Source organism: Callithrix jacchus, chromosome 20, assembly GCF_049354715.1.
Source record: "Callithrix jacchus isolate 240 chromosome 20, calJac240_pri, whole genome shotgun sequence".
Classification (NCBI taxonomy): domain Eukaryota; kingdom Metazoa; phylum Chordata; class Mammalia; order Primates; family Cebidae; genus Callithrix; species Callithrix jacchus.
In genome coordinates, this window is record NC_133521.1 from 37,117,522 (window position 1) to 37,138,849 (window position 21,328).

Genomic DNA, 21,328 nt, shown 5'->3' on the forward strand with positions numbered 1-21,328 from the left:
AACGATAGATCATGTTGACCGAGCACTTCTAGGGGCTGTACGCAGATTATCTCCTTTAATCCTGAATAAGCATTCTTCAGAGCACTGGTCATAGTACTGTGGCCATTTTACAGATGAGAAGAACAGATCCACAGAGGTCTAGCCCCCTCATGCAAGTTGACATCACTAAACAAATCAGCTAGGAAGTTAAGAATGTCTACCATGTACTGAGCACTTCCTGCCTAAGGCGATGTCATTGTAGGCTCTCATTCATTCTCAGCAACAATCTAGAAAGAAAGATCTCACTGTTCCCACTTTACCTAGAAAGCCAAACAGGCTCAGAGACTAAACCAGAGTTTCTCAGTCCCAGCATGATTGACATCTGGGGTTGAATAATGCTTTGTGGGAGGGTCTGTCCTGTGTGTTGTAGAATGTCTAGCTTCATCCTTCATCTCAATCTCACTGGAGGCCAGCGGCACCCCTACCTTGAGTCTTGGTAAAAAGTGCCTCCAAACACTGCCAAAGGTCCCTGGAGGGGTGGCATCCTTCATTTGAGACCCACTGCTTTAAACAGGTGAGTTTCTCTCAGTGAGAGCTGCAGAGCTGGGGAAGGGATGTGGTCTACAACTCCTCTACCAGATTGTTCTACAAATTGTGCTTTAGTTGCTGAAGGCAGAGGTTCTCCAGTGCTCCAATGTGATCCTTGTTCCAGTATCAGCTGGGAACTGGTTAGAAATGTAATTCTCAGGCCCTACCCTCAGACTGCCTGAATCAGAAACTCCAGGTGAGGCCACGCAATGTGTGATTCTGATGCTCACTGAAGTTTGAGGCACCCGTGCCTTAGAGCAGTGCTTCTTAGCCTTAGCTGCACAGTACAGTCACCCAGAGAGCTTAAAAAAAATATTGATGCCTGGGTACCACCCCTGGGTTATTTGATTAATCTGGGCTGGGGAATAGGTATTGGGATTTGAAAAGCTTTTCAGATGATTCTCATGGGTGACCAACTAAGAACCACCCACCTGGAGGGAGCTGTCCCCAGCTCTTAGGGAGGCAGGCATCAAAGTACAAGTTAAATTTGATGTTCACTCCACGATCCATCAGCTGGAATCTTGGACGGACGCAGCAAAGACCAGGAGGTGGGTTCCTTTGCTGTCAGCTTCAAACCATAGCCCCCGAAGCCCTACTCCTCTCTTTGTTCCTTTTTAAAAAATCTTTCTTTATTGATTTATCCAAATTTCTTCAAATTTTTGGAAGCTATTTAGTTAGACTCTGCACCAGCTCAAAAGGTTAAGAAAGCCACTAAGATAAACAGGCTGATGCTTTTCACCCTTTCGGACATATCTGCAAGGTAAAGGATCACTGGTGTGGGTGGAGATTTACCTTCTTCTCTAACACCACCTAAGCATCCTCTGGGCTCTCCCTAATCTAACCCCTCCCTCCAGCCCTGGAGTTCCAAATTGTCCTGTTATCCACCCAGCTCTCCTTAGCCCTTGGCTTGCCTATCTTCTCCCAATCCTTTCAGATTCCAAAGCCATTCCCTTATTAACCTGGCCATACTCCCTCCTATCCTATTCCTTATAGCCCTGGAGTATCCTATCCCTTCTTCCTGGGTACTCATAGCCTCTCCATTTTCCAAGATCTTTCTGTGACATCTCCAGCCCGCAGCTATCGCTCACTTCTCAGCTTCGTTTGTGCTCACCACCAGACTAGCAATAGTAGAAATACATTTGGTATTCCTCCGTTCAACTTATTCACCTGGGCATCTCAAGCAGTGGCGTGCTGCTAAATGTCTAACAACTGGCTCTCTGGGTGGGTCGGGGTGAGGAAAGGGGCTCTGATTTTACAGCATTTGCATTTCCTTCTGCAAACATTCCCACTATGGTCAATTTCATGCTACTAATGTAAAGTCCCTAGATGTGGAATTGAGAAGACACAGTACAACTGGTTCTTCGGAGCACATATGCATGGGCTCTAGCATACTACTGATAGTCAGTGCAGCAGACATTTACCAGAATATGTTCTGTGCGAGGAGGAAAACAGCAGCCAGCTGGCATTGGCACTTGACAGATGCCACGTGGCTCATTCATTTAACCTGTGCAAGAATTCCGTCAGGTCTTCTAGCATTCTCCTCTGAAAGGGGAGAGAACCAGGCATCTACAGAGGGGAAGTGACTTTCCCAAAGTCACAAAGCTAGAAAGGTCTGGCACTGATGTCTGTGTAGTTTGCTCTACCTTGAGGAATCCTCACATTTCCAGTTAAAAAATAAAAAAAGTAGTCCTTTGCTACATTCAAGATTGTCTGAGCTGACATTTTCTTAGAGAGAAACCAGTCGCTAAAAGAGAGAAGTATTTCTCATAGATGTTCAAATCGGGCTGCATGGAACCTAGAATCCCAGGGCGATGACGCGGAGAGAGGAAGGACTAAGAACTTGGAGAATCAGCTCTATCCTCAGTGGCTTCCAATTTTTCTTTTATGCAGTGATCCCAGATAAACTTTCATTTTCCAAAATGGCTCCTTTGCAGAAAAAAACAAAGTACATTTGAAAATCTATGATTCATGCCAAATCCCTAAATTTATGGAGGTGGTAACTGAAGCCCAGGGAGGTTCTAGCGGTTATTTCTCTACCACTTCATAATTCTTTCTAACCTGGTGCTGTGTTAGCATACTATGAGAAGAAAGTATCTTGGAATTTTTTTTTTTTTTTTTTTTTTTTTACAAATGCACCAAAGCCAAGTCGCTGTCCCATAAAATGGGAACCTGTTAATGCAAAATTTTAAGCATGCCAAAAACTGCATCCTGTTGGGCAAACATAGTGGGTTCGAGTATCCCTCTCCTCTGCTCTACTGTGTTCAGGCAGGATAGGTCTAACAGGTTTCCAGCCTTGGCGTCACCAGCTTCTCTCAATCCAGTCAAATCCAGATTCACAAAGGAGTTCCAATTGGACCCATGTTGGAAACGCTCTTCAACCACATTGAACAAAACATGTTTTACATAATTTCTTTGCAGGAAGTTTTGCCCCTGCATCCAAGACTTCCCTTAAATGCAACAAGGTAAAAAAAAAAAATCAGAAGTGCAAAACCTCCCCCTTTCTTTGCCAATCCCTGCCCGACTTGCTCTTCATTTTTCTTCTCCTAAGAAAAGACTATAACTGCATTGCTGTATTTTAAGATGTAACTCACAAATTAAAAACTGAAAGAAGAAACACATTTTTCTGTCAATGGCTTGAGGGGATTCCACCTCTAAGCTGCTGCTAAAGCTTTCTTAGTCTTTTTTACATTTGTAGCATTTTGGAGCAATTTGCTGGAGTCAAAGAAAGCGGTGAAATTTCCACAACCAACTTCAAAGCCCCCAAATCCTGTATCAGTGGAGGGGAGTCTGGTAGCAACACCAGAGGGGCTGTTTTTCAAAGAGGTATGTGGAGGAACGTGCGAGGCATTTTTGCCCTCCATCTGCGATTGATGTTAATGGCAGGCACGTGACCAAATCCCCATGTAGTTCTTTGAAAAAATGCCCCTCCCTTTCTTCCTCCAACACTTTTGGCTGTGACAATGCAGATGATACAGAAAAAGCCTGGAACAGAGGAACCACTGCCACAGCTCAATGAACAATACCGGCCTTAATTCAATTAACGCGCATAAGTCTCTTTTATCTGGTGGAGAGCTCAGAGCAAATTCAGGTTGATCAAGAGGAGGGGGCTGCCTGGAAGGTTTCACATCCGAGAAATGAATTCTAGGCAGAAGTGGCTTCAGAGGAGGGAAACAAGCCAACTGCCAGGGCACTAGCCACTTTAGTTCATTCCTCTCTTGAGTTTCAGCCTCCTGTTTTTATGCCTTATTTGGCCTGACCTTCCAATTTCTTCTTGATCTGCGCCCTGTCTACCCATCTTGGCCGGCTTCCGAGGCAATCCTTCCTCCCCAACTCACACACATAAACACACTGTTTATTCCAGCTGTATCCAAAGTGTGGTATTGAACTGAAATCCCCAAACACGAGATGTGTATAAAAAGGCATTATGTCTGTGAATACGCTTTGCTATAAGATGTTATAAATATTAGCTGCCTAAGAGGTTACCCAATTTAAATGCTCACAACGGTGTATGGAGCCTGCCAATCATTCCAACGTTTTAGCCAAAAGTAAGTATCATTATCATTTGGTTGTGAGGAAGGTTGAACATTGTTTTATAAGGTTATTGGCCATTCATATGTACTTTTTTCCCCCAAAAACTGTCCATTCTTCTCTGGACATTTTCCTATTAGGTCATTCATCACCTTATGGATTTCTAAGAGCTATTTAAATTAAGGAAATTAGACTTTTGACTATCTTGTGGGTTGCAACTTTCTCCACTTTGTCTTTTGATATTGTTTGTTTTTTCGCTCTGCATAAGTTTTAAATTCTTATGTAGTCAAACCTACCAAGCCTTTCCTTTATAGCATTTGAGTTTTACATCAGGCTAAAGAAAACCTTCCTTATCCCAAACTGAAATCTCAGTTACTTTTGATACTTGCTGAGCTTTTGCTTTCATCCATGGTGCTTACCATTCATAAAGTTTCTCATCTCCTCTTGGACGCTACATGGTCACACCCCTCCTGTTCACCTCATAAACCCACGTTTGAAAAATGTCCCTCCCTTTCGTCCCCCATATCTTCCCCCAAATGCTTCTGGAAAGCATTTATCAAACAGGACCAGCATTTATGTTTAAACTGTCTTAATCAATAATAAATCCTGAAAGCAAGAATGGTGTCTTATTTGTTTGTGTATCGCCAGCACTGTGTTCATGTTCTACCGTATGGATAACACACAATCGATATTTGTTAAAATGAAATCTTAAAATAATTAAAGCCTAGTAACTTTGACAACACAGCAGTCAGAGAAAAAAAGACCGACTTTCCAATAGATCCCCAAAGAAGAACACTGAGAAACAGCATTAGTGCAGACTACGTTTAACAGGCTGACCGGGAAAGGAAACTTGGTCTGAGAAAGTGACAAGCAAATGTCAGGAAGGGGGTCTTTTGAAAACCTAGAAAAAAATTTAGAGGGTAACTTCTAATTCTGACAGATTGCAAAGACGTCATCTCCGTCATTTCAGACTTTTACCGGGCTCTTATCACCCGTTCGTGTGCTTGTTTGTGCACCTAACTCCTTGTTCAGGTACACCCTGCTGCATTCTGGAAAGGATCTGAGACAGCTCCTATGTGCTACTCACCGATACAGTCCTGTGTTGGACACAAGAATAAATGAGGCGTGAACTTCATGCTCCTGCAGTTTAGCATCCAGGAGGAGATGAGAAATTTAAAACGTGATTCTCTTACAAGGCAGAGTGAAGGGTGCCTTTGGAGCAGGCCCACTTGTGTGTGGCTTAATACTATGCTTTAGTGGAGAATCAACGAATCGGACAGGATGTGATCAAGCATCTTGGTTAATTCCAGCCAGCACCATCTTCCCTCAGTCCCATTTCTACTTTCACCCGAATCACACACTACACACTAAATAAGTGTCTGCTGATGAGGAGGACAAATAATACAAATATCTCATTGGTATCTGCAGAAGTCTGTGCAAATAATTTGGGAATACCTCCATCCTTGTGACCTGATAAATACATTATTGTCTTTTCTCTTCAGAATGTTTTTAAAAACACAGTCAATACCGTTAAAATGAACCATTCTAACAGGTGAAAATCTCGCTCTTGGTTCAGGTGTTGGCTCTGGGATAAACTGATCACTTCACTGATTCGGTTAGACCCGTGGAAGACCTCTGATCATAGCTCAACTGACCCATTCTCCTAAAGAGAAGAGTGAGACTGAGCAGGGCAACTGGGTGAATGTGACCCACCCAGGTCACATGGCTGCTTTAGCGGCCAAGTCTGGCTTCAAACTTGAGGCTTCTGGACACCAACTCCAACTCACTATCCCCGGGTACCTTATCTGACTGCCTTGGTCTTGCTTATAAAACATAGCGTTGATGTTAACGAAGAACTAGGAAGGACAGATGAGGCAGAGGAAATACAAGGCACCTGTTCATCCCTTTCCATTTTAAACTGGACCTCAGAAATGCTGAGTCATAAAACTTACAATAATATGTGGGAAATTCACCAGCAGCTTCTTCCCTTTCTGGATTTCAGTAGATAACTGTGTCCTGGGGTTCTTTTACTAGGCATTCTCAATCCTAGTTGTACATCAGAATCACTGGGAATTTTCTTTTTTAAAACTACTGATGTCTGAACCCCACCAGCCCCTAAAGGTTCTTGATTCAATTGGTCTGAGGCACAGTATCAACAGCATCAATGTTTCTAAAGCCCCACAATTCAGTCTCTAGATTCAGAGACTCTTTTATGCCCCAATCCTACTAATTCCTCTCTTCTAAAGGGGTGCAGATGAGTCTCAGTACAAGTTTCCCTTGTCCCTATTGGGAACTGGTCATTGGCCAAGCCTTACCCAATCCCATAACCCCATTATTAGAAAATCTGATGAGGCAGACAGCTGACCAGAAAGACCCACCCTTAGCCACTGCTGATTGGACAAGTCGGATACATCCAACTAAGAGGAGCCAATCAGCTATCTCTTCTGACAATTCTGCATAACCCTATTTTCAGAAAATCTAATGAAGCAAGCAGGCAGAGGGCCACGAGGACGCACTCTTAGCCGCTGCTGATTGGACAAGAGATGGACACCTGACCATGAGAAGCCAATCAGCTATCTTTTCTGAGAATCGGAGCTTAGATTCTCTAGCCAACCTCTGCAGAGTGTCTAAAAGGAAAAGGCATGCTTAGCATGGGACCCAGATGTGATGATAGAAGTAATCTGTAGTGCAAAGCAGAGAAGGCCTGCCTGCTTTGTGGAGGCAGAACAAAGCAGATGTACAAAGAGAGAAAAAGGAAGAAAGTGGGACAAAGAGAATGAACCTTTATCCCCAAATTTTCCCCCAAACCATCTTGTATTTTTATACCCTTAGTAGATACCTTTATCCTTATAATAAAGGAAAAGAAAATTGAAAGCATAGTTTTTATATCCAAAGAATCCCTGGTCAAGACCCTAGGAAATTAACACATTCTTTCCTTGGAAGGCTCAGTCCATCACGAATGTCTGGGCCAATTAAGACGGGGATCCTGGGTATTCTACCCAGAGAGCAGAGAGGCCTCAACTGGGGTCCTGAAATCCCACAGGGAGCCTATGAAGGCAGTAATGACACCCAGGAGCCATTTCCATTATTAATGGGAATAATGACCTCTACCCCGTTGTAATGACCTATAGGTTACCCTCATAAGGTTTTCTTATCTTCTGCCTGATTATACATCAATAGATTTATATCACTGTTCTTGCTTTTCTCATTAATAAAACAAATACACAGAATGACAAATGAATTTTTCAGATAATGGGTTTCATGGGGAGAAATTAATAAAATTGTCTTTTGGTACTAACAAAAAAAAAAGGACCAATACTTTAGGCAACCATTTTTCAAAAGTGCCCTATACAATGAATTCCATGTGACAGTTGATTAAAAAACTGGTTCCGTGTTCCTAGTTTGAAAGATCTCGTATACCTCCTGAGCTGGTCCTTCCCGGTGGAAGGTTATCATGCATATTAGCATATAAAGGCTCTGAGGTGGATGATAGCAAGATTAAATGTTTAACTTTCTCTAACCTTTAATTTCCTAAATTATTTGACCACAAAACTCCCTAAGCACAACTTTATTTATTTTCAGGAGTACTGCTATTTATTTTTTTTTCAGAGGAGGGCAGCTATAAACTACAGTTGTATGTTTTTCTTAGTTTTCCAATCTTGACAAATTTATTTTAAAGTGCAGGGGAAAACGTCCAATATCACAATGGCAAAGTTATTCTAAAACAAACCAAGACTTGCAAGGTGTCAAGGTCAAATTTTTATTCCATATAATATTGTCCAAAGCCAAGCATGGCAGAGTGTTTACCCTGTGCCAGGTGCTTCACATACATTATCATATTTAGTCCTCTACACACACCTTTGAGGGGCTATTCCTATCTTACAGATGCAGAGAAACTGTGTGTCCTTTTTAGTGTTACTACAGATTTTGCTGATAACTTTTTATTAAATGGGGCTTTTATTGGAGTGATTTAATGCTGATTTATCCTCACTATCCAGCAATTTCCTGAGTGCCAACAGTGCACCTGATACATTACACATTACAGGGCATTAAGGAACTGTGCCATCTATTGTTTTTTAAATGCTCATAAAAGGACACTCTTTTTCAGTAGAAAAAAGCCACTCATGGCTGGGCGCAGTGGCTTACACTTCGGGAGGCGAAGGCAGGCAGATCACAAGGTCAAGAGTTTGATACCAGCCTGACCAACATGGTAAAACCCCGTCTCTACTAAAAATTAAAATTAAAATTAAAAAATAGGTGGGCATGGTGGTGCATGCCTGTAATTCCAGCTACTCAGGAGGCTGAGGCAGGAGAATTGCCTGAACCTGGAGGCGGAGGTTACAGTGAGCCACAATCATGCCACTGCACTCTAGCCTGGGTGACAGAGTAAGACTTTGTCTGGGGGGGGGAAAAAAAAAAGAAAGAAAGAAAAAGCCACTCATTACCTACAAATATCAAACCATGGAATAATTTGTTTTCAGAGCCTGAGAGGTCCTGGGTCAAGACCACTAGCAGTCAGAGCTCCAGCCTTGATGCTAATCACATTATATGCGTTTTCTTCTGGGCCTCAGTCAACTCCACTCAGAAACAGATCACAAAGAAGGAGAGGGCACCTGGGCTCACACTACATGTGCTGAGGTTAAACACAGGGCTGCTTAACTGAGGAGGAGTGAGGGAACTGACTGGTCGTGATAGTGTCTATCTAGAAATATCTGCAGGCTGTAGTGAACGGTCAATTCATACCTTAATTGCTTTGTGCCTGAGTCTCTTACTCTGTATAAAGGAAATTCAAATATCTGCATGTCTATTTATTGTAAGGGTCAAATACTGCATAGCTCTGGCTTCCAGGAGACACTCAGTGCATGGTAGCTGTTGACATCATAGTCCATGGAGGCTTTGGGTGACCTCCAAAAGGCAGGGCTGCAGGGAGCGCCAACGTCTCCTGCTCCACGGAAGTTGTCTCTAACTCCTGACAAACTGGTATGGCCCTCAAGTGATCAGAAAAAATGCTACATATTAACTCTTCTTTAAATCTTTAGAATTTCTGATTTTCATAATACTCCTCCACTGTTTTAGAGTTAGAGAAAAATAAAAGTCTATCTAGAGTAAAATGTTGGGATTAAATATTACTGTACAAAGTCCCGAAAATGAAATGCTCTGAATCTTGACTGTGGATCTCCATGTGTATTGTAAAGCATTTGTCAACTTTTTTTTTTTTTTTACATTTTCCTCTTCATTTTGGTGATCTTTGCAGAAACTGAGCTCTGGATAACTTCTGATTCAGTCTCTTCAATACCCTTGACATTGGTTACATATGCTGGCATTCTGGTTTCAAATTTATGTCTTTGGTACCTTTGTAAAAATACTTCCCAATTTCTGAAAATAACACATCGCTAATACGCCCATAATAAATAGCAAATAACAAGCAGAATATCTGCTTTAAAAAATATATATTTCAATTAACAAGATAATCTAGCATTGATTTAAAATGGTCACTTTTTTAACCAGCATTTATAAACTCCTTTGTTAAGCATTTTATTGTATACCTATAAGGTGCTATGTGCACTGTATTTGTAATTTATATAATACACTGATTTTTATTTTATTTTATTGGCATGTTTTGGGTGTATTTGTTTAGTTTTATACCAGGGACCCATTGTGCCGCAGAGAGCCACACCACGCCCTCTTCAGTATTAATGAATCCAAAGACTAATTGCTCAGGACTCAGGTAAATGCTGGTATTTATACTGATACTCATGATCAATTTCTTCCCTACTTTCACATGATATATCATTTTTCAAATATGAAGATTTTATTGTGTAGTGCGTTCTTTCTAGATATGAATGGGGCTATAGAGTTCTGTCTCATACTAACAGCTTAGTATTTAAATTTGAAGAAAACACACATGGAAATATATAATGAGAAAACTACAAGACTCCCCCAATAAATAGCACTTGTCTTCCGTTTGACAAATATTAGACAAACTTTGACACACAAAGCCTTTCAAAAAGCTATCCTTCCAAGTTCAAACCCAATGGTCCTGAGAAATAGATAAATAATTTTAACTTGCCATTAATCACAAATTACTTTTTCTTTAAAAAAAATTAATTAAACACACTACATGAAATAAATATTTCAGGTGACCAGCAGCAAAATGGGAAAATACCATGTGTTTGGAGTTTTAGTGCCCTCTGAGTACAGAAATTTATTTGCAGCAAGCAGAAAATAGACAGCAAGCATAAAAATACAGCAGAGTCCCCCTAGTAAAATTATTTATCAAGCTAACAAGGGAAGGACCCTTCTAGTAACAACAAGCCAGCCAGGAAAAGACATGGCTTTATATTTTACCTTTGGGTTAGCAAACCAGTAAAAATGCCAACTGACAAGCACTTCACATAAACATTTCTTTCTAAATGAGCTTCCTTGTTAGGGAGAAAGAAAAAAAAAAGTCTTCCAAGCTAAGGAGCACTATAGCTTACAGACAGAGAATTCTACTGCACATACTCTGAGTCTTTAGTGCAAAAATAATACAACTGAAAAAATAAGGGAATGTGAATTATGAATGGAGTTTAAACAACAAATTAGAAGGTCATTAAAGAAAATGTGCTTATATCCCATCAATGTATCCTTCTACTTGGATGTTAGAAAAAGCCACAGTTTCAGAAGATGATTTTCAGGAGTAGCTTTAACAATCTGTGAAACAAAACACATATATATTTATATATACAGATATGAAAGTACTGACATTGCCCCTACAGCCTCATTGCTGTATTTTTTCAAATATTTATTTTACGAGCAAAACCCCAAAGTCGGTTTTTACAGTTTAGTTTACCGATACCAAACTTTGATTATAAATTACAAGTCACTTTACTGCAGCTTGCAATAGCAAAAGAGAAAGAAAAAAGGGAAAGAAAAGAAAAAGAAAAAAAGCAACCCTTGAGTCACAGTGGCCTGATCCCAATTAAATTTTAAAGAAATAGTAAAAAGATGCATTCTCAGAATAACTGCATCCTCAATAGCTCCGCAAATAACTCCTGAGGAATTCACAGTGAAATCACACACCAGGAGCCCATCTTTCTGAAAGTGAAAATGTCATCGGTTAACCGTGGCAAACATGGGAAGGTGCCTCTTATTATTATTATTATTGTGGAAGGAAATGATGCTGAAGAGGATGGGAAACTCTGAGAGGCTCTGTAACACGTTGAGTAAAGACAGAAAGAAACATCCTACAGGAACCACAAGGCAGCCCAGCCGCCTGACGAATACTTGGGAAATAAAATTTCTTAGCAACAGCAATGGCACTTGTTTCATTACTAATGTCAGTCCTCTCAAACAAAATAGGAGGAAAACAAATAAAAATAATTCCTTCCTCATAGTCCCCCCTCTCTAGGATAGACTGACATTTCACCACAGCTCTGTAAAACCTCCCACTCTCAGGGAGAAACCAAGTTACACTCTGTATTTTCCTTCCAGGATCAGGACCAAAACACTCCAACTCTAACCCTATCAGCCTGATTTGAGAACTGGGTGTATTATATAGCCACAAATCTGCGGGGATGGTTTGCAACACTGGTCATGTGCTATTTCATGATCATAGCCTTTGTTGCCCTTAGACCAGGGTCTTGTTAGGATGCTACCAAGTCATCAAAGATCAGAGCAAACAGATGTAACATTCTAAATAACGAGGTTCCCCACACTGCACATGCTGACTAGAGTGCCTAGTACACATCAATGAACACCTTTATCACTGACCACTAAGCTGGGGACAGGCTGAAAAGCAGAAGTTCTGATGCTGTGGTTCCACTGGATTAGAATGCTGAGGATACACAGAGGCAGTGCCTCTGGGAAAGAATGAGATGCCACAGGACTTTGAAGGTCTGATGGGTCTCCAGATGCTGCTTGGAGGGAGAACAGCTGGGAGCTGTCAGATCTGGGCGGTCCAGCAGTCCCGGCTCCACAGCTTACAGAAATCCTGGCCACATCACAAATTCTCTCTCCTCCCCTGCTAGGACAGACCCAGCCTCAAACCTCCAAACCTCCAAACATACTTGGTAACCTGTATACTTTCCACTTTCTTTCTACCAGGCAATCATGAGAAACTGTTCCAGGCTTTAAAAGGAGAAAAAAAAAAATAGAAGAAAAATTAAAAAAAGAAGGAGTCTGGAGAAAAACAATACCAAAAACAAAACAGCTTTTGAGCATCAGGACAGAGCTTCGAGTATGTGCTACCCACTAGAGCAAAGAATGAGAAAGCAGTTCTTAGCTTGGGTCAAATAGGTCTACATGGGTTAAAGGAATTTCTGATCTCTGTTGGCTACCCTTATTGCCCAGAGAGTGATGCCAAGCATCTCTTCCAGCAGACTCACACGCCTTCTAAAATGCAGTGCTTGATTTCAATACTATTAAATGTATAGAGAGCAACTTAAGATTTTTTTTTTAAGAATTCTAATCACTCCATTAAAAAGAGAGAGAGAAGAGGAAAAGAAGTAATGAAAGTTAAACAGAAAATTCCATTCTGCTATTCAAAATGTTCAGCCCAGTAAGAGCCCCTCATGTTCGATTTCTACCCCATTTCCTGTTCATCAGGAATGAACCTCATTTTAAAATATAAACAAGCCAGAGGCACACCACAGTAGTATAGACTCAGGCCTTTAATTAACTACCACCGGTAACAAAAGGTCTCTATTTTGATTAACTTTGCAGAAGGGGGAGTCAACCCTGGCGTTAGAATCCTTTTAAATAATTACAAACCCCAACTCAACTCTGCTGCCAGCAGCACACAGGAGCCAGGGAAGAAGAAAAGAAACTTTGTCTGTGGAACCCAATTTAAAGGAAGAGTGACCTCAGGGTCAATTTCTTGGAGCCTTTCAGATCAATTCAATTCTCACCTCCACTGCGTACCTGCTAGCAAATGAACTTACTGTGCTTTTCAATAGACTAAGAGGACTAAAAAGAATCGTCACTAGCTGCATGTGAAAAAAACACATTATTACATGATGCTTGCCGAGGGAAAACTGGAAAACAAAGTCCTACTAGCAAAAATTTCCCTTCTTCTCTCTTTTTGGTCCACTATGCTCACCCTACTGATTAAGTCATAAAATACGCTCCCCGGATTGTTAATTACGTGTTAATGTCATTCCTCAGGCTTACACCTGAGGTCCCTGCTCTGCAGCCACCTTGTCTCTATTGACAATACCTGTAAATCTCTCAGCTGGTTGGATTTTCCCACTGAGCACCTGACACTCTGTCCTTCCATTTGGTATTAGGTCCTATCTGAAATTTTATAAGTGCTAATAACTTTACCATATTTCCTATAGATACGGAGAAGAGAGGCATGCTGAATTTTCCCACTGGCTTACCATTGTCCTAGCATTTTCCTGATAGTGCAAAATGGAGACCAAAAACAGACCCACAAAACTCAACCTGCTGCTTTAGCTCATTTATTGCTGATAATTTCATTAGGTGCCAGGAGAAGTAAAAACTGCAGACACAAAACAACGACTTTACAGTAATTTTTGGATGGAGGAAATAAAAGACTCAGCAAGCAGCAGGTGAAGAAAGTTTAAACATTGGCATCTGTGAACGGCGGCAGTAAATCTGAGATTTTGGCAGGTGACTGTTCTTTAGAACGAGAGATCTACAGAAGCATCATAATGAATGCTGCACTTTTGCAGAAATTCCTTTTTTTTCCTAAACGCTTAACGTTTCTTTAAGTTGGTTCCTTCAGTAGCACCCCAGAGTTGATTGAAAATAATACAAGTTTATATGGCATGATTAGGCTAGTTAGGCTGCACATGCTCTGCTATAATTAATTGATTAAATCGGTTCAGTAGTGGGCCAGTGCCGGCAGAAAGAAAAACATTAGCCAGACTGTATGGGAAGGGGGTGCCATCGTGATTAGGGAGAAATATAATCCAAATAAACAAACCACAATAACAACAACAAAACAATTACGGTAAGTCCAGATAATAAAACGCTTCAAATGAAATTGTTTAGCCTTATTTTCTCAGTGCCAGCAGATATATGATGTAATTAGCTTGAGACATACTCGTGGAATTTGGGATAGATTAGTCTCTGCTCTCAATCTGCAGCAGAGACAGCATTCCCCTTCCCCTCCTGGGGGTTTGGGATTTACTCTAAAACCTGAGTACTGAGAATCCCTCAGGGGTCAAAACCAGCCACCTGGATTTTTCAAAAAGAGACACCAAGAAATCAGAACTCACAGTGTTGGTTTTCCCACGTCTTTTGTACAGGACCACATGGTTCACCATTTCTTAAAATACATCCCTCGGTTCTGCAAGGGAAGTTTGGTTATGGCTTCTTTACTTTTATGTTTGAAAGAAATAGCTATATACATTGTGCTAAGGCATCCACACCAACACTGAGCATCAGGAAACCACACGTGCATTTTATTTCTGGATGATTAAGGGCAACACAGAAGGACAGGTACGAAAAGCAGAAACGAGACTTCTGAGTGCTTTCTAGTATTTTCGTTTTGCTTTGTTTTTCCCCTGGTTCATAAAATCATAAAGCCTTCCTTATGTCTGACAACTGTTTGAATTCATGACATCAGATTAGATACAGTCAGGGTAAAAGATGTCCACTCCATCCACCAATTGTAAGACTAGGAAAAAAAAAATTCAATGGGTACTTAAGGCCCAGGAAGTGCTGTTTATACCAGTTCCATCAGTTTCTCCCATAGGTGACAGGAAAGCTACAAATGGGCCTCTCCCCTAGGTAAGTGTCCCACCTGACCTCCCCTGAGGCAGCTCTGTAAGGCTTGGTTGCATCCAGATGGGTCTTAGCCAATGTCAGCAGCATCTGAAAGGGGCCGAGCATAGACATGAGCAGTCTAAGGTCCATCCCCACCTTCTAATCAGTCTTTCAGCAAGAACATGTTTCGAAGGCCTACTTTCCACTTTGGTACAAACCATGGCTAATCGTGTTGTCTCCTCATCACAACTCAAGATAGAAGACGGCTTCAAAGGCAAATTCAAAAGCCACCCTTAGCGGGAGGTTAAAACATCATCATCATCATCACGTGTTTCCCTGGCAAAGCCATAATACAGAAAAAACGTACATCAAAGAGCCAAACTGGCTGAAAGGCATACAAGTAGGTGTGCGATTGTTGTCTGTCACTCTTCATGTTAGAAGCCCTATGTGAAGAAGGCACAGTCTTGACGCAGCATGCTTGTTGACTGATTTGCATATGTTAAGCTGCAACATGCCCGAATGAAAAATGTTCGTCAGGATCAAGGACTGCTACTGAAATGCAGATTTTAATCTTTCTGAGATACCACTTGGGATGAGTATTTTGTAATATGTCCAAGAACCATAATATAATCTAGAATGCTTCTGAGAATACATAAGAGATAATTAAATGACTCCCCAAATAGCTTATGATTTAGTTTTTATATCCTAGCCTAGAAAATTGTCAGAAATAAGCCATGAAGCTATACATGGTTGAAATTAGCCAGAGAGCAGAAAAGCTAGTGGTTCATCATTTTTTACTTCCATGACTGAAATCCCTTAACCAAAGTGACATTCTGAAAATAAACCAAGTAACTCTCCCAAGAGCACCAAGTACTGAACTTTTCATATATCAGCTTATAATATCTAATATCACAGAGTAACTTCAAGGAATGGTCCTCCTCTTCCCCAAATTCCCCATCTGACCAAATGCCTTTCTCTTCCTTGCTCCTTCCTGTCAATCATGTTCACAGCTGAAATTTGATTTCTTTCCCACCAGTAACCTTATATGAAATATTACCAGGGGGTAAGGACCAGTGTGAACCTTGCCTTTAAAGTTCGTTAACTCTTTGCTCAAAATGGATGGTCTCAATGTCACAAAACCTGCCAGTGGACCTAGATCAGCATATTTAATAGGTGGTTTTCAAATTATAATGGTAAAGACAGAGATGATAAAGGAATAAAGCACTGGTACTATGTGCACACACTCAGACACACAAATTCACCCCAAAGGTATACACTGAGTTTCAATCTATGTATGGGAGCTTTTAAAGAAAATGTTAATTCCATCTAAGACTAGAAAATAAATAACAAAATATTCACAATACAGTTATTTAAAGTAAGACTCTCATGGTAGCACCATGTAGAAGTAACCAGATACTAGTTTTTTTTTTGGAAAAAAATCAGGCTGTGTTTTTCCAACACTATCAGTTTACTGGATCCTTAACGCACCTCCTTCGCAAAGAGCAGCAATTTCGAAGTGTGATTTTTGCCCCCCTCAGTTTCCCTCAAAAACCAAAAAATACGTTTCATGCAAATTTCTCAGCAAGCACAATTTTTAATTAAAAAAAAATCAAATGTTCCATTAGCCAATAAGAGGTGATAAGAATACATAAAACGATGACACTGAGTAATTATTGGTATAAGAGTGTTGGTCTAGTTTACCAAATGAAGAGGGTTCATAATATAATTCATGCTGGGACGCTTGTAACTGAAAACCCATTTAAATAGTTCAATTCCATTATTTTAATAGATGAAAGTCAGATTTCTGCTTCCCACCCATGTCCTCCTCCTTTCCCTTCTGCCTTGTTTCGAAGTGGGGAAAGAATCCATAGTCACATTTGGACGTAGAAGTGGGGACATACTGTGCTTTGAAATTACACTAAATGTCCAAAGGTGAGCATGGAGTGAATTATAAGTGACTGTAAATTTGGAATGTTCACGAGGCCCTGGTAAAACTGGCTAAGGGCAATGGATGCTAGTTTCACAGATTCTCCCAAATTTTCTGACATTCAAATAGAAGAAGTAGGTCTTTGAGAGACAATAGACTCACATGAGATAAAGCTGAAGATCTGAGATCTACTCAAACTGGTTAAGTAACTTGACATAACACATGTATGTAATGAAATAAATACAGAAAAAATATAAATGCATGCTGCTTCTCACATAGATTGCATTACCACTCCTCTTTGGCACCTAGTGTCACCAGTTACATGACATGTGACACGCAAATACTAAAACAGGAACTTCTCAAACCTAAAAAATTACCAGCATTCCTTGTTTGCTTCCTTGCTTTCCCCTTCATTAAAAAAAAAAAGAAAGGAAAAAAAAAACTCAAGCACATGCAAATCAAAATTCAAGATGTACCTCTTTGACTTCAGGCAACTGGATATTTTCACATCACTGATGTAGAGGAGTCCCTTGGGTACCTGATTTAGTAAATATATTAAAATAAACAAAGGGTAATTAATAACCACGAAGAATGTTTCAAGAACAGTATGCTACAGGCAGCCTAACTATCTTTCAGAACGGCTGAGTTACACCAAAAGAAAGTGACTTTGTTCCATTTGCTTTTGTGTGGTGGCCTCAACCCTGCCAAGCCAGAGGAGGGGTTGACGTGGAAGGGAATGGCCTGTGAGACAAGTTCACTCCCTCTGAACTATTGCTCCCCCACTGGGAGGCTGAGATAGCCATAACCCACTGGCTGGCAGCCTGGTTCAGCTTTGAAGCTGTCCTCAGTTCAAAGGGAGCCAAGAAATTCTGGGTTCACGGCAGGGGAGGATTTGAATCATTTCTGATGGGCTTCTCTCAAGTGTTCCAGGTTGCCTGCCTCTCGGAGAACCACCCTGGCCCAGGTTCCGTGGGCGTGTACTAGGGTTCCTTCTCTTTCATCTCCCCCATCTCTTCTGTTGCTCTGTCTATTCTGCTGGCCCCACTGACCTTAACTGCAAATGTTCTTTTAGCAAATAGAACCATTTAGATACTGCCTCTTTATTTATTAACTTCTTCCCTGTTTAAATTAGTAGCAAGGAGTGCTTAGAACGGTGATATGAAAATGAGGTTGCTTTTTAAAAAAAAAAAAAGGTCCTTTTGCTTCACAGTGAATAACAAAGCACAGTAATTCAAAGTAGTTAGCTTTCTATGGTTCAAAAAACCCTTATTGCTATTAGCTGTACTAATGTAAGTGGCAAAATAATTATCATTTACTGTACAGAGTCCAATATTTTCCAGACAGCAGTTTAATAACAAAGCAGATCTGTCATTTCTTCCTATAGTTAGTCACACTATGCAAGTTCAGACTGTCAAAATATATTTAAAATCTAATTTAAAAAATCCAACACGGTCACAGAAAATCTGTGTACAATAACGGCGATAAACTAGTAAGTCAATCGAATTCTTTTTCCAACATGGATATTCAGTTATTTCTCTTTAATCCCCCACACTTTTATTTGGATTACCTTACAACTGTGTGAACAAATATGCTATGCTCATGCACCTGCTGAATTCTCTAGGCTGCTGTAACGGAACATATAATCTCTCTTTACTTACATTTTCATTCACCGTAACCCTCTAATTCCTTCAAATGCCCTTTATCTAAATGGTAAGACTATGCCCAAAGCACTCGGATAAATAAATTCTTACTCTTGTATCTGTTAAAGCTGCCCCAAATACATTATATGCGTTCATTCGCATTTTGTGTAGAAATGCTTTTCAAATCTTAAGGTAGAAACTACTCTTCTTTACGTATTAGTATACATTTTTTTGGCCAAATATATAATTTCTATGCAAAAAATAATAGCAAAGAAACAGATTGAAATTATAAAACCTGGAAGTGTATCAGTACCAATTGTTTTCCATTTGAAGTTCAGATGACTAATCTTTAAAAAAAAATAAAATTCCCCTATAGGATTACTTTTTTTTAATCTTTACAAACAGATTTTTTAAGAAATGCAAGTGAATAGAGTTTAAAAGCTTAAGAGATCGCGGGGAGAATATTTTTGTAATTCCTTTGGGGCATTGCAAACATATGTTAAGCTTCGGCAAGGAATATTTACATGAGATCATATACTTGTGAAGCATTTTTCAATTTTAGAAAATTATTACAAAGCAATAATTGGACATAGTCTTTGCAAAATGCCCCCTTCTCTTCCTGACCGTATCATTGATAGTCTCTGTTATTTTTGGAGAAAAAGAATCAGGCCTCATTAAATGTGATATTTGGCATCTTGCCTGAAATCTCATAAAGTGGATGTCCTTTTTAGATCATTGGTGTCATTTTCCTCAAGATGACCTCTACTCTCTGGCCACCTGGGGAACCCATCCTATTATCAAAGCATTTACTTTCAAAAGGTGGGGAGGGGGTTTGATTCTGTTTGCACCCTGAATAGAGCCCAAAAGCCATCGAAGTCTCTATGTTCTCATTACCTTCCTTCACACCAGTTACTTGAGGAAAGATAGTAGGGGAAAAGGAGTTCTCCCGTGGGGGTAAAAGAGAAGATTTTTGAGCAGGGACGCAATGAAGTAATCTAAGCCAGATGTCTACCAGCACATAGCTTTTACACTCGGATCTATTTACCTAACAGTTGAAGAGTTCTTGAAATAGCATAGGAGCGTGCCCTGATATTCCAGGGAAGATTTTAAAAGGGCTCATTACCTGCACAGTGCAGTAAATTAACATGGGATCCAAACCTGAAAACGTGTCGCACGGAGACTGTCAGCGTGTGTCTCCAGACCACTCAGAGTCCCAGAAAGTCTGGCAAAGGGAGCTTACCTTTCATATGAGAAGATTACCCTAAGACGGGAGTTTCAGGCCAGGTTCTGCGCATGCCTACCAAAGGACAGAGTTGACTGATGAACTCTGCCTTTTGCATCACTTTTATTTCATAAAGTGGGAATTGCAAATTTATCTTTTTCTTCTTTCTTAAATTTTGAGATGGCGTCTTGCTCTCTCGCCCAGGCTTGAGTGCAATGGCGTGATCTCGACTCACTGCAACCTCCGCCTCCCAAGTTTAAGCGATTCTCCCATCATCCCAAATTGCTGGGATTACAGACACCTGCTACCACGCCAGGCTAATTTTGTATTTTTAGTAGACACGGGGTTTCACCACGTTGGCCCAGGTGGTCTCAAACTCCACCTCAGGTGATCCGCCTGCCTCAGCCTCCCACAGCTGGTAATACAGGCCCCCACCACACCGGGGCCAGATTTATCTTCTAATACCTTTCCCCCTTCCTAATGTGTTAAAGGGTCCCAGGAATAAACAAATAAATAAATAAATAAATTGCTTAAAGGCAGATAAAAACTACATTGGAGTGAATGCCTGAAAATGGAAAGACAACCATCACTTTTCAACAGATTCAATCTTAGAATAATTACCGATGGTTTTTCCATCTTCTATGAAAAAAGGATTTATACAAAAAATCTGACAGTGTAAAAGCATCTCAGATACTACTTGTTTTAGTTTCGATATAGTTATCTGTGCATGAATAAATCCTTCCCTAAGAGAGAGGAAGAGAGTAAAAAGGAGATTTATTTTTTTAAGCTGTAATGATACTTGCCTAACTTAAGTATTCATACAGAGGATCCCTCTAAGAAAAAGGCCCGGCATGGAAAGGATCCGTTCTGAAATTAGTGGTTTTAAATCCCCATGTTAATTTACTGCATGTGATGTGTCTGGAACGGTGTGAAACCCAAGAATGCGGGCAGGACACTCATCCTCGCGCTGTTGGAGCAATCCTCATAAAGTCTGCTTGACTGGCTTTGTTTTATAATGTGCATCAAACTACACCACGGAAACCCCAAACCGTATCGAGATTTCCATAAAGATTTTAAACATGCTATCTGGATTTCTCTCTTTCCTTTCTTTTTCCCTCTTACTCTGTCTCTAACCGAAGCAGGAGAAAAAGAAAAAAAAAAAAAAAAAAAAAAAAAAATCTGGAAAATGGGCCGGAAAACTAATAGGGTAAAAATCAAATGATCTGGAGCCCATGATCTTATTTACAGAGGGTTCCTGGGGCTGCTATCGGGTGAAGTGAGGGGGTCTCAAGGCGAAGGGCGGAGCCTTGCGGGGCCGAGTCTTGCTCCCTCCCTCCAGGCGCCCACCCAGGAGAGCAGGGCACCGGGGACTTTGGATGTCCCCGGAACTCGCTTGCGCCAGGGCATTCCTCTTGACTTCTTAAACCAAATTTCAACACTACCCGAGCTCCTGCAGGGGTGCGGGAGCTTGGGTGGTCACGGGGCCCTGGGGCACGCTGGGTGTGGCCGTCATTGGCGCCTCCGGGCGCCGGGCTGCATCGTGGGAATCTCCGAGGGGCGCTGCGTTGCTGGCGTCTGGGCGCACCGGTCTCCCTGGGCTCCGCAGCCGCTGGGACTGCAGGCCTGGCCCAGGACTGTTGGACGCGGTAGCCTCAGGCGATCTTTGGGACCCGCCCCCTTTGTCTGGGCTCCCGTCCCAGCGCGCCTGCTGCACGCCCCTCGGGAGACCCC

The 21,328-nt window shown here is 41.0% G+C and overlaps 1 protein-coding gene across 1 annotated transcript in view; it reads right to left on the reverse strand.

The window, feature by feature from the left end:
• MAF (MAF bZIP transcription factor) overlaps nt 1-21,328 on the reverse strand; it is a 414,668-nt gene that overhangs the window by 382,728 nt on the left and 10,612 nt on the right. The window contains exon 2 of the mRNA XM_078357816.1: nt 17,212-17,273. Coding sequence (XP_078213942.1) covers nt 17,240-17,273 — 34 coding nt within the window. The 3' untranslated portion in view covers nt 17,212-17,239. The remainder of the gene's footprint in view (nt 1-17,211; nt 17,274-21,328) is intronic.